Consider the following 14,429-nt stretch of genomic DNA (forward strand, 5'->3'; position numbering starts at 1 on the left):
GTTAGTTATCACTGGAGTAGGTTCCTGATAAAAAAGAAAAGCTCAGCCCCATTTCTTTATCTCACATACTCGCTTGCCCTTCCACCTTCTGCCGTGGGATGATGCAGCATGAAGGCCCTTGCCAGATGCCAACACCATGTTCTTGGACTTCTCAGCCTCTAGAATCATGAGCCAAATAAATTTCTGATCATTATAAATTACTCAGTATGTGCTACAGAAAACAGACTAAGACAGCTGACTCATGCCTGGGGGAGTGGGTGGAGGCCATGGAGCCAGTGACTCTCTCACAAATTTGCTGGAGCCTAAGCAGACCCTCTCCAGTTAATAGTTATTGGCCCAAGACCTAAAAGTCAGAGGTAGGGCATGTGGAGTTGTCAAAAATCTGGGCAATTTGGGCTCTGAGGGAGGATTAGAAAAGGGTGTGGCTAAAAAGCAGGTCTTTGGTCTGAAAAACAATACAGGGGGTATGGCTAGGCTGTCTTAGGCCAGTTATTAGAGGGGTGCTATGGGGGTATCATTAGCAGAATTAGACTCTAGGACTGGAGAGCTGACAGGACACGGTATTGGAGCTGTGTTTTAGGGGTCTGTACATCTATTATTGTTGATCTGACATGGGGAGGAGCTAAGAGGCCCAAAGCAATGACTCATGCCTGGAGAACAGTTTGTGCGTGGTTAAAGGACCTGGTCCTGGAACCTGGAAGGCTGCAGAGGGGGTGTGGTTAAAGGGTCCCTGTTCAGAACTAGAGGACATGAACAGATCATTAAGGAGCCACAATACTTCAATGGGGTAGAGAAAGATTCAGCAGAGAGAACTGCATGGAGACCAGAAAGTAATGACACTCTGGGAGGGAGCTTTCACAGAAGCCAAAAGAGATAATCAGTGGGGAGAAGCAGCAGCCAGCCCCGGAGACCTAGGACATGCCCTCCCTGCAGCTAGCCTGTCTCAGCCTAATCACTCCTCCCCATGAAAAGGATCAGATGCTCTAAGAAATCTATTAGATTGATTCTCAAGGGTTGAATTCATGCAGGAATCACAGGCTGTGAATCTGAATTCCTTGCACCTTTCCAGTCAGATGAGCGACTAACATATACGCAGCCTGAGCTTATTAAAGAAACTTTGACTAAAACAATAAAAGGATAGAAAACCATGGGAAAGAACTTATGCCTGAAACTAAAACAAGATGATAATTTTTTTTTTTTTAATGTAAGACAAGGTCTCAAATTCTTGGGCTCAAGTGGTCCTTCCACCTCAGCCTCCTAAGTAGCTGGGACTATAGGCATGAGCCACCATGCCCAGTAATCATTTTGTGATTACTTAAATAAAGCTTACTTTTTTATTCCATCTGATCGCAAAAAGTGTGGGAGGGGGGAGTCTATTTAATTGTAATTGCCATCTTCACTTACATAGAGTTCAGGGGGAGTCAAGACATCTCCTGAAACCCCCTCAGAGGTGGGTGAGGTAGTGATTCGTGGAGGCAAGACCTGCTCTGGTAAGTCTGTTGAGGAGAGACATCAGGATAAATCTCCACCCACAAACCCTGCCCACACAGGTCTTCTCCCTGAGCGTGTCCTCTGCTATAAGACGAGGTTTAACTTACTGCTAAGTGTCTCACATTCTCCCTCCCCACTCACATAAAGCTTGTCCCAAAAAAGGTTTTCTCTGATGAGGTGTGCATTTTTCCTACGTCCTTGCCCATTCTCCCTGCACACAGAGCTTCTATTCTGTGTACTCTGTGATTTGTTGAGGGTTGACTTATAGCCACAGCTTCAGCCACACTCTTTATACCACAGATGTCTTAGATCAGATTCCCTGCAGAAACAATTAGATGGAGAATTGAGGGTTCACTGGGAGACTCAAGGGTAGGGCTGGGCAGAGAAGGAAGCTGGTCCATAATGTGTTTGTAGCTAACAGATCATTCAGTCCAGTGGGGACCTCTGGATCTGGGATGGACCTTTGGAGTTGCCCCAGTTGAGTCAAAGGGTGAGGTTTTGTCCCCCTACATCAACCAGTCATTGGGCAGGAGCCACCCCTTGGGAAGGTGCATAGCCCTGGGTTATGCAGTTCTTTGGGGCTGAAAGCCAGTCCAGGTGAGGAAGGCAGCTCTGGCAGCAGCAGCACCGTTCTCTCCTCTTGTTCTCTCGAGCAGCTGCGCTGTCAGCCCTGACAAGCTCATCTGGGTGAAGCTCCACAGTGTCCCCTGTGGAGATAGGTCCTCCCTGCAGTGTGTGGCCCCAAAAGCCTTGTCCACACTCCCTGCAAACAAAGACCTCCTCCTGAGAGTGCCATCTTATGCCTGTTTCTTCTTTTGCAGATGCTCACCAACACTCCCTGAACATGTGACACTTCTCCCCTGAGCCTGGCACTGGATGCTCAGTATATGTTGACTAATTGCTGAAGCCTCACGCACAGTCCCTGCATATACAAAACTTCTCCCCTAAGTATATCCTCTCACGTATGCTGACGGCTGACTTATAGCTACAGTTACCCTTTCTGTACTCACAGGCTTCTCTCCTGCATGTGTCCCCCGGTGCCTGATGAGGGTTGACAGGTCTCTGAACCTTCATTCACACTCCAGCACACATGGGGACTATTCCCCGTGAGTCTCTCTGGTGTAAGATGAGGTCTGACTGATTGCTCAAGTCTGCTCATGACCTCTGCATACACAAGGCTTCTCCCTCAGTGTGTCTTCTGGTGTCTGATGAGATTTGACTGGTGGGCAAAGCCTCACCCACACTCACTGCAAACATAGTGCTTCTCCCCTGAGTGCGTCCTCTGGTGGACAAAGAGGCGTGACCTCTGGCTAAAGCCTCGGCCACACTCACTGCACACATAAGGCTTCTCTCCTGAGTGTGTCCTCTCATGCACAATGAGGGTCGACTTGTCACAAAAGCCTCGCCCACACTCCCTACAAATGTAAGGCTTGTCATCTGAGTGTGTCCTCTGGTGTCTGATGAGATTTGACTGGTGGGCAAAGCCTCGCCCACACTCCCTGCAAACATGGTGCTTCTCCCCTGAGTGTGTCCTCAGGTGGACAAGGAGGCGAGACCTCTGGCTAAAGCCTCGGCCACACTCACTGCACACGTAAGGCTTCTCTCCTGAGTGTGTCCTCTCATGCACAATGAGGGTCGACTTGTCACAAAAGCCTCGCCCACACTCCCTACAAACATAAGGCTTGTCATCTGAGTGTGTCCTCTGGTGTCTGATGAGATTTGACTTGTGGCCAAAGCCTCGCCCACACTCCCTGCAAACATAGTGCTTCTCCCCTGAGTGCGTCCTCTGGTGGACAAGGAGGAGTGATCTCCGGTTAAAGCCTCGGCCACACTCATTGCACACGTAAGGCTTCTCTCCCGAGTGTGTCCGCTCATGTATGACGAGGGTCGACTTGTCACAAAAGCCTCGCCCACACTCCCTACAAATGTAAGGCTTGTCATCTGAGTGTGTCCTCTGGTGTCTGATGAGATTTGACTTCTGGCTAAAGCCTCGCCCACACTCCCTGCAAACATAATGCTTCTCCCCTGAGTGCGTCCTCTGGTGGACAAGGAGGAGTGATCTCCGGTTAAAGCCTCGGCCACACTCACTGCACACGTAAGGCTTCTCTCCCGAGTGTGTCCGCTCATGTATGACGAGGGTCGACTTGTCACAAAAGCCTCGCCCACACTCTCTGCAAATATAAGGCTTGTCATCTGAGTGTGTTCTCTGGTGTTTGATGAGGTCTGAGTTCTGGCTAAAGCCTCGCCCACACTCCCTGCAAACATAAGGCTTCTCCCCTGAGTGCGTCCTCTGGTGTTTCCTGAGGGTTGACTTATCACTAAAGCCTCGTCCACACTCCAGGCAAATGTAGGGTTTCTCACCTGAGTGTGTCCTCTGGTGTCTGATGAAGGATGACTTCTCACTAAAGCTTCGCCCACACTCGCTGCAAACATAGGGCTTCTCCCCCGAGTGAGTCCACTGATGTCTATCGAGGATGGACTTATTCCTAAAGCTTTGCCCACACTCTCTGCACATATAAGGCTTCTCTTCTGAATGTGTTCTCTGGTGTCTGTTGAGGTTGGACTTCTGGCTAAAGCCTCGCCCACACTCACGGCACTCATATGGCTTCTCCCCAGAGTGTGTCCTCTGGTGGTTAATAAGGATGGACATCTGGCTAAAGCCTCGGCCACACTCACTGCACACATAAGGCTTCTCCATTGAATGGGTCCGATGGTGTCTGATGAGAGTTGACCTGTCTTTAAAGCCTCGCCCACAATCACTGCAAACATAGGGCTTCTCTCCTAAGAGGATCCTCGGGTTTGTAAAAAAGTCTGATTCCAGGCTATAGTCTGGTTCAAACACTCCACAGTTGATTGCTCCCAATCTCAAGGTTTCTAATTCCTTCAATCCTTTGTCTGGTTGCACACGGTTTACCCTATGGGCTGAGATGGGCTCTATTTCCACCACCATGTTGCCTTCTCTAGGACTTGCTGCCTGTCCTTGGCGTGGGCTGGAGAATGCCCTTGAGGTCTCTCTCTCCTCTGTCTTTGCAGACAAAGGTTTGGAGCTGCCTTCTCCCTCTTGATCTTCTGTGTTTTTAGTCCAGCAGCTTTGATCAGAATACTGCTGCTCCTGCTGCTGCTGATGCCCTGGCCTGGAATTCCCTGGATGGAAGTGATTTTCTGCACATAAGCCCAGGAAGATCTGAAGCTCATGTTGGCTGAGGAATTGCTGACAGGAAAAGGCCAGAAGACAGAAAGGACAAGCGTAGGTTTCTGGCTGTGGTTCTGCTGAAGAAAGAAAGTTTTCAGTTAGAGCAGCCACAGTAGGGCTGATGGGCTATTCTGCCTTATATTGGGACCCAGAGTGTCTTTCCGTCACTTCTGTAATTGATACTATATGTACAGTACAATTTGCTTCTGACCAATAACTCCTTTATATTCCATTTTACACATTTTCTATTGCAATCGAGAAAACCCACACCAAAAACATCTTCTATATGTCAGACTAGGAAACTTTTGAGTCTGCTCTGTGAACAGCTTCAATTATAGTTAGGCTTTTCCTTCTATTAAAATCGTCTAAGCCATACACACTCACATTGATATATACTGTCCACAACTCTGTGTTCTACTTGGAGATAATGGTCTCTATGATCCATGTGGAAATCTCCTTCATGGCTTTTCTTATTATAAAAAAGGGACTGATAGACACAAAAAGCCAGTCTGGAGGGCTTTCAAATATAGGAAAAAATATGAGAAATATTGGTTAAAGAGATTTTATATGAAATAAACCTAAATTTCAGGCTGCCCATTGGTAAACAAAGACTTCTTAGAAAATTTCTAAGTGTGAGATTCACTACCAAGTATTGTGGATTCAGCAGTAAACAGGAAAGACATAGCCCACAATTTTAGGATTCTGGCACCAAACTAATCCAAAACCTTCCCTTCTTTCAGTTTTTCAAAAATCAGTGTAAAAGACAACACGTTTCATTTACAGCAACACCTGCCTATGATATCAAAACTACACGTTGGATTTCATCACAACTAGATCTATTCAGATGATGCTGACAAATGACCATGTACTTGGCCCCAGACCTCTTGGACCTAACTGAAGACTCCTGCCTAACCAATGAACAGTGGAGTCATTATAACCAACGGTGTACCTAAAAATTCATTCTATCCTATCCAGAGTGCTAGTTTTCAAACCTTAATAGGCATAACCACCGCGAAACCCCTACCTAACAGTTAAAACCCTTACTTTCTCCTCCTTACCAAACCATACAGTAAAATCACTGGTGTATCGCGTTGCCTGGTAAGTAAATGAATTGTGCCTTTTGATCTTTTGACCTTTTGTGATCTTTGTTTTAGTTTTTGACAATGTGTTTTTCCCTTGGTTGCTCTGACGCACTCAGCAGTGCTGGGACGGCTGGACTGCAAGAGGAGCACAGCTGTGCTTTAACTAAGCCCCGTGTGCGCAGAGCTGCCTGTGTGGCAGCTTGCCATGGGTGGGTCTCTCAGAAGCTGCCAGGCTCTGGTTGCTATCACTGAGCATTCTGAGTTTATTTTGTTTACTTGGGTTCTCGAAGTAACCATAATTCATGACTTGTTTTTATTTCAGGCCAGTCATGTCTTACAAGACTTTGTGGTAATTCTAGAGTTTTGTGACCTGAACTTTCAGTCTTGATTTTTTGACTGTGACTTGTTGCTGCCTTCCCTTTGGCTTATCTAGAAGCACACAAGGCCATTCAAACTACAATCTGTTACACCCTGCATCCCTGAGAAGTATTTCAGTAGAAGAAATCCCATTTGTGTCTGTGTTAAACATGGGAACCACAAGCTCATTACCATTCACACCCTGTTAAACGAACCCCGTGTATACTCATTATAATTCTAATTCCTACATCTTACTAGTAAAGTGTCATCATTTCACTAAAGATAATTTAGATTTACAGAGATCACTTTGAAGAACTTTGTTTTATACCATACCCCTTTGCCACGTATTAATTCAGTATATATTTCTAAAGAACAACTACATAGTTGAGAGAACTGGCTTCCAAAATCATCAATGTATTTATTCATTTGCTTAATCCTAAAATGCAAGGAACGTAGTTTCAGAACAGTTGAGCCACTCCTTACAAAAAACAAATATAAAAAATATAGTTTAACATATGTATGCAGTTTTTTTTTGCCAATAGAGAAGAAGTTGATCAATTTTTCTGTAAAGCACCAAGTTGTAATATTTTAGGCTTTGTAGGTCATGTGGTCTCTGTTGCAACTATTTAACTCTGCCACTGTAGAACAAAAGCAGTCATAAATACATATGTGAATGAGCATAACCATGTTCTGTTATTTACAAAAGTAGGCAGTGAGATGGATTTGGCCTATAGGCCATAGTTTGCCAACCCCTGCTGCACTATGGATATATGGTCAGCTCTCTGTTCAAAAGTAAACTGGGTTGTTTTCCCCTGTTCCCTGTGGTCATGTTGTTATTTTGAAACATAATTAGGTAGATTTATTCCTCTTTGTATTCCATTTTAGGGTTTTTCCCCTCTCTTTGTTGAGTATATAAAACACTAATATGTTCCAAAAGTGAAAAACTATTCAGGAAGGTCTCCTCAGACCTTTGGAAATGCCTCTCCTACATAGCTAGAGTTCTAACTTCTTCACCACATTCTTTCTTTGGTCAAATGTTACTTCCTTATTGATTTCAAATACCCAATTTTAAAATTCAGCCAGCCATCTCATCACACTCAATACCCTTTTATCCTGCTTTATTATTTTTTTTTTACTATGTAGCAGTTATCACCTTTTAACATACCATATTATAATATCCCTGTATATGAAGCTTTTTGTTTGTTGTCTGTCTCCTTACACTAGAAAGTAAGCCCAGGGGAGGAAGGGATTACTATTTCATTTATTAGTGTATTCTAAGTGTCTAGTCTGGTATGTAGTAGGTGATGAATAAATCTCTACTGAATTAATGAAGGAAAGGACACAGCCTCACCCAGTGAGAGCAGATTCCTGTAATTCTCCAGCATCACCTCTTTGTATAGGTTCCTTTGCTTCGGGCTCAGTGTCTTCCATTCTGCCTCTGTGAAGATCACAGCCACATCCCTGAATGTAACTGGTGCCTACAGACAAGCAGTAAATTAACATACAGCAAGTCATCACTGATTTTCCCTGTGTGAGGAGCACAGCTGGTGGCCCTGGAAAGTCTAGATATACAAGAAGTTGAACTGATTCTTTTCAGAGGACACAGTTCTCCATGTGATATTCTTCTGGGCATTACTATGTGTCTGGCTTTATGTTAAAACCTGTGAGGAACATGACGGATGCACAAAACACATTCTAGGTGCTTGAACACTTACAATTAGAGAAATGATTTGTCAATCAATTTGAAAACCTCAAGTGTTCAGGACGGTGACCTTGAGGATTCGTAATGAAGGAATTCAGAGATGGAACAGCAGAGGATAGGCTGGAGAAGAAAAAAAGACATCATGGACTTGGGGCTTGTTCTGGGCAGTAGGCACTGGTAAAGATTTAAAGGAGAAAAATGGAGGAAAACTTTGACTACAGAGAAAAATGGGAGTGAATGATGGGGTCTGGAATGAGTATTTTTGAAAAGTCCAGATTACTAAATGGGATCTATAAAATCCCTGTCTTGGCCTATGTATTATTTTAACAATCTTTTTTCAATAAAGCCCCTAATCCTTCACTTATTTACCTAAATGTTGACCGCCTTCTCCCTTCCCAAGAAAGACAATATATGTCTATTTTCTGGGAAATGAGCCAGCAATTCAAGAAGGAAAAAAAAAAAGTAACCCCAACTCACCAGTATTTGGGGCCTTTCCTCCTTTTCTTGGGGCCAGGAAGTATAGTTAGAAGGCAAACCTAGGGGAAGAAAAAGCAGCTATGAGAAACCAGATCATCCATGATGCTTCCAGAGTAGCTTTTCTGAGCCTTAGGATGGAGAAAGCAGCCACTACATTCAGCTGTGACCTTTGAAGCATTCTCAAGTGAACCTGGAGCCTTGGCACCCTCTTCACCTCTCCAGACCCTCAACAATTCTCACCTCTTGCCTTTTTATTGTGAGACAATTTCTTCATGGCCTCCATGTCTTCCTCATTCTTTGAAGGCAAAATCTTCTCCCAGGCTTGCTCTTGTAGTACAGAAGGATCAGGCAACATCATGGCCCCAGAGTCAGCCCAGTGTATGCCTTGATATGCTGCCAGAGGGCCAGGTAGATGTTATTTCATCTTAAGGTGGATTTCTGCTGCATGGGGGGACTTCTTCCAACCTTAATTGTAAAAGCCCATCTTGTTTCCATGCAGCCAGAACCTGTGAGATGGAGAAGCAATTTGATGTTCCTGGGGCCTTTATCATGGGCCCTAAGCTTCATGCCTCTGCAGCAGGGCTCCTGTCCTCTCACACCCTCCTCATTCAACATAGAGTTTCTGTCTACACGGGTTCCCTGGATTTTCCACCTTCATTATTCTACTTTCATTTCTAGGCCCTCAAGTCTGTCTTCTGTCACTCTCCCCTCAGCTTTCGAAACGTACAGCTTCTTTCACTTCTGTACCTCAGATTCAAACTCCATGTCTTGGATCAACTTCTGCTACCTGGAGCCTGAGTCAAAGAGAAGACAGAAGATAACATAATCCCTAGGGAGAAAGAGGCTCTGAATGTCTTCTTCCAGACCAACCAGGGCCTGCAGAACTCAGCTTCTGACTCTCCTGGCCCAAGGTTCCATGTGTGTTCAATCTTCTATATCTCCATACTCTCAGGAGTTTCAGAGATCTAAACTGAGCCCTTCTTAAACTAAGGGAGAGCTCCAGGTCTCACAATGACTTTGTAAATATAACCGCCTGCCTTCCATTTCTATGCATGTGCACCACATGACTGTATCAGAGTTGCACATTTATGTCTCCTGATGGGTCCATGTCAAAATTATCCTCTCATGCGGTCCTAAGGAGCTATGCCACCTTCAAAAGCTCCTCAGATACCTCATCCAGGATCTCAGCCCAAATGACAACAGGCCTCCCGATGCCTAGCACCATTCTGGGGCTAGCTGGGGTCGCCCTGAGAAGCTTTTGTGATTCACCCCCCAAAACCAGAGGCAGAGATGATCACTCCCTCTTTTGTCCAACCAGGGCATCTCACCTTAATCATACTGTATTGCAATTTCTCTATTTATATGACTGTCTTTATTAAAATGTGAGCTTCTTGTAAGAAGAAATGCATCTCAGTCTTTTGCTAATCTAATCCTAGCGATTAGGATAAAATAGCCCTTTATGGTAGGTAGATTTTATCATCACTTGCAATTATTTGTTTCTCTATAAAAGGATTGTACTTCCTGACCCCGACATTAGGTTTGGCCTCGTGACTTGCCTTAGACAATGAAGTGTGAGTGAAAATGACAGTGCCATTTCTAAGCATGGCATGATTCCACCATTTCTCTTGACCTAAGAATAGTATGTTCCCAAAAGGGACTGTGGTTCTACAGTAAAAGGTCATGGTCCAGAGCTAAAGCCAATCTACAAAGGAGGAGGAATAAGACTGAGTTTGAAGTTAGATTACTGTGTGAACCACTGCAATTTGGGGGTCATGTGTTACTGCAGTACAACTTAGCCTAAGCTGGTAAAGACAGCCCTCCTCCTCCTAGTCACACTCGAATCTGTGGCTAACATTTATAAAGCAGGGTCTGTACCAAGCACAGAGTTCTACTCATCTTCACAACACAGCCAAGAGGCAGATACTGCTGTTCTTTCCATCTCACAGAGCAGGACACTGTGGCACTAAGAGGTTGGTTTATTTGTCCTTAAGATTACACAGTGTCAGACGAAGCCTAGGATCCGAGATTCTCATTCCAAAGCCTTTTTTCTTTACCATTGCCTAAAATGATGTCCACTGAACAAATGACTAAATGGTTGGGCAAAAAGTAAGCAGATAGGGTTTGAAACTGACCTTGAGGAAAATAGGACCCTCAGAGTGAAGTGGAGAAAGGGGTTTATATTCATCAGGATGGGCTGAGTTATTCTGTAGTAACAAACATCCCCTCCCCCCAAATCTCAGTGGCTTAATGTAATGAAGGCTTATTTCTCATTCAGGCTCCATGTACATCATCTGTTGGTATACAGTAAACATAGCAACAAAACATCAAATAACCCCATTAAAAGTGGGCAAAAGACATGAACAGAAGCTTTTCAAAAGAAGAAATACCAATGGCCAAAAACATAAGAAAAAATGCTCAATGTCTCTAATCATCAGAGAAATGCAAATCAAAACCACAATGAGATATCACCTGCCCCCAGTCAGAATGGCTTTTATCAAAAAATCCCAAAAACAACAGATGCTGGCATGGATGTGGAGAGAAAGGAATACTTATACACTATTGGTGGGACTGCAAACTAGTTCAACCTCTATGGAAAGTAGTATGGAGATACATCAAAGAACTAAAAGTAGACCTACCATTTGATCTAGCAATCCCACTACTGGTATTTACCCAAAGGAAAAAAGACTTTAAAAAAAAAAAACAAGATACTTGCACTTGAATGTTCATAGCAGCACAATTCACAATCACAAAGATGTGGAAACAACCCAAGTACCCATCAATACATGAATGGATTAACAAAATGTGGTATATGCATACCATGGAGTACTACTCAGCCATAAAAAGTGGTGAACTAATACCTTTTCTAACAACCTGGATGGAACTGAAGATCATCCTCCTACATGAAGTATTGCAAGAATGGAAAAACAAACACCACATGTACTCACTATTAAATTGGAAGTAAATGATCAACACTCACGTGCACATATGGTAGTAAAATTCAATGGAAGTCAAGCAAGTGGGAGGGGGGCGGAGGAGACCAGTAAATTCACACCTAACGGATATAATGCACACTATCTGCATGATGGACAAACTTAAAACTTTGACTCAAGTTGTACAAAAGTAATTCATGTAACCAAAACATTTGTACCCTCTAATGTTCAGAAATTTTTAAAAAATGGCCCTGTTGAGTAGGTGAGTGGCATGATCATTATTTTTTCCTCAGAGAAGCAACTCAAAAGGCAGGGTGAAGGGTGAACTAGAATGTGGAAGAGAAGAAAATCTGGGTAACACAGCAGTGGAGATGGGGGGTGGAGGAGAATAAAGGGGCATGCCAAAGTAGAATTGAGAGGACTCAATAGCCAAACAGATAGATGGGAATTTCAGAAAGAACAAGGTGGCAGGAACTCAGAGCTCCCGTTTGCAACCAGGGGTGGAAGATGTGGTCATTAACTGACATCAGCAACAGGTCAAGAGAAAAGGAAGGGAGAGGGAGAATTTGCCTTGGTGAATTCCAGATACTTCTCCCTCTCACGGTTCTTACCTGAATTGTTAAGAGTGTAGGGTTTCAACTGCAAAATGATATTTTTAAGGACAAATGAGCAAATTTTAAAACACACAAGGAATTAAGACATTAAGGAATTACTGCTAATTTTGTTGAGTGTGCTCATAGTATTATGGTTATATTTTTAAAAACAGTCCTTCTCTGTTAGAAATGCATATGATAGTATTTACAGGTGAAATGATATGATGTCTGGGGTTTCCTTCCAAATACTTTAGCAGTGAAAACAAAAAATGTGAGGTTGGGGGGTGTTGGATGAAATAGGGATTATAGAAAGTTGATAATTGAAGAAGCTCTAAATCCTGATTCTACCTGACATAGCCATGTTACACAGGTAAAAGTTTCTTAACCTCTGTAACATGTCACTTCTCCTGTAAAATGGGAATTTTGATTACTAACTTTCAAATTTTTGAGGATTAAAATATTGCGGTGACTGTAAACCTAGTGCCTGGCACAGAACAACTTCCCAATAAATGGTGGTTATCATCACTTTTTATTTTACAGCACCTGACACAGCCCTAGGACTACAACAGCCAGGATGAAATGTTGTTGGGGCTAGGATGGTGGGACCCTGAATGACAGCGCTGGTCTGGGGCAATGTTCCCTGTGGAGGCCTTGCCCTTAAAACAGCCTTGATAGCCTGGGGAAACAAGCAGGACCTCGACCCTCAAATGGGACATTGAAGGCACAAAACATCAGGATGAGCAAAGAAAATTCTTCCATGGTTTGAAGCAGGTAAGATCGGTGGTAGGAACATGAAAGATAAGTGGTACCCACCTGAAATTTGGTTGCCAGGAGCACAGAAGTTCTCCCTTTCTCAACAGACCGTCCTTTCCTGGCAGGCAGGGATTCAAGAACGCAGACTTGAAGATGAAACAGGCAATATGAACTTCGGAATTGTTTCCTGGTCCCCAGATTAAAGGCTAGAAATCACCACATTTAAAATGAGGGGGTGTCCTCTTCCTTTCAAAAAAGCCTCAGATCACCCAGAGAGAGAATAACGTAGACAGATAGTGGGGGATAGAGCCAGGTGTGGGCATCAGAGTACAATGAGTTAGGTCTTGTGATAAACAAAAACAGTTACTTATCTTGCTCAAATTGACAAAGCTAGAAAGTACCGAGATTTGAAATCTAGCTGTGGAGGGCCACACAATTAGTCAGTTGCCTCAGTGGTAATGTAAGTACTGACCCTGTGGGGTCTGACAATTCTCAAAGTGTACCCACACATGGTGTTGAGGGAATATAAATGAAACAAGATTGGCCATAGTTAACAAAAGTTGAATCTGGTCCATGGGGGTTCACTGTATGATTCTACTTCGTAGATTTGAAATTTGTCTTTACCAAAAAATTTACAATAAAATTAAAGTCCTGATACCTGGGCCCACAATATGCCAGAAATGATGTGGATAGTCGACCAACAGCCCTCAGAAGTCACCACCCTACCTAACCCCCTTAAAGCCCCAAACCAGAGGTTTGGCCCCAACATGCAAGGGAAAAGCACACAAGAAAAGAGGTTATCAGCCAAACCAGCCACCCACATTATAACCAAACCCGGGGTCTTTGCTACAAAGCACAGTGGGCACCTGCCACACGATAAACCCTGGAACAACATGTCCCAGAAAACAAATCTGCCTCCATTCAAAAAATTGCAGATGCATCACTCTGGCCTAGACGCAGTTCACAGTGATACAACCCACTATTACTAGAGGACAAAACCTCTCTCACCCCTCTAAAAAGCTCAAGGACTACAGACCCAAGACACTCCCCCAGACCACTTAAGGATATTCTGACAACGTCACGCTCACCTCCACCTATTCCCCACCCCCACTGGAACAAACCAAGGCATGTCAAGGCCTGAGATGGCCTCCCTCCCACCCACGCCCAAACACCAGCTGAGACATATCCAGCCGCACCCCAAAAAGTAAAACATAAATAAAAACAAAAACCTTGGCATTCGGGATCAGCCCTAGGTTTCCACAACCACTCGAAGATGCAAGACCCAAGTAAACGTTCCCTCGCTTAAAAACACCCAGGGATATAAGGCCCTAGCCACGTCCCTGCTCCTAGCACGGAGGACGTGGCTCTATTTAGCCCTGGCTGAACTCATCCCCACAGCCCAAATAAACCCCAGGGATGCACGACTGGGGCCGCTCTCCCTATTCGGAAATTGGCCCATAACAATCCCACCACCGTCAAAAAAGAAATTGGAGTTCCAGATCATTCTTGCCCCAGCTAGGGAAGGCAGGTCCCCGTAGCGCCCAGAAGTTCAGAGATTCCTGGCGGTCAGGGTCTCGCCCCATCGCCCCGCCCCACACGCGCTCCTTGAGCCGCGCCCCCTCCCCTACAACCCAAACGCGCGCCACCCGCCGGCCTGCGCTGTCCCGGGGCCGCAGCGCCGCCCCCACTGCCCCACCAGCCACACTCTGCCCTGGATCCTAACCTAGGCTCCGCCTTTGCCGACTACACATGCCCCGCGGGAAGGGACATCCTGGGGCCAAGGGCCCACGTAGGCCTCACTCACCACAGCCAGCAGGACCGCTCCCTCCAGCCATCGGCCGCCGATGTACG

The 14,429-nt window shown here is 44.8% G+C and overlaps 1 protein-coding gene across 1 annotated transcript; it reads right to left on the minus strand.

Moving 5' to 3' along the window:
• Nucleotides 1–202: 202 nt before the first annotated feature.
• On the minus strand, nt 203–14,429 carry ZNF343 (zinc finger protein 343). The gene is made up of 6 exons (XM_045528930.1): nt 14,383–14,429; nt 12,639–12,784; nt 8,543–8,808; nt 8,303–8,361; nt 7,475–7,601; nt 203–4,761 (listed from the first exon to the last, which is right to left on the minus strand). Exons 3-6 carry the CDS (start codon nt 8,658–8,660, stop codon nt 2,726–2,728), a joined length of 2,340 nt encoding a protein of 779 aa, XP_045384886.1. The 5' UTR covers nt 8,661–8,808; nt 12,639–12,784; nt 14,383–14,429; the 3' UTR covers nt 203–2,725.

This window comes from Lemur catta, chromosome 17 (assembly GCF_020740605.2).
Source record: "Lemur catta isolate mLemCat1 chromosome 17, mLemCat1.pri, whole genome shotgun sequence".
Classification (NCBI taxonomy): Eukaryota; Metazoa; Chordata; class Mammalia; order Primates; family Lemuridae; genus Lemur; species Lemur catta.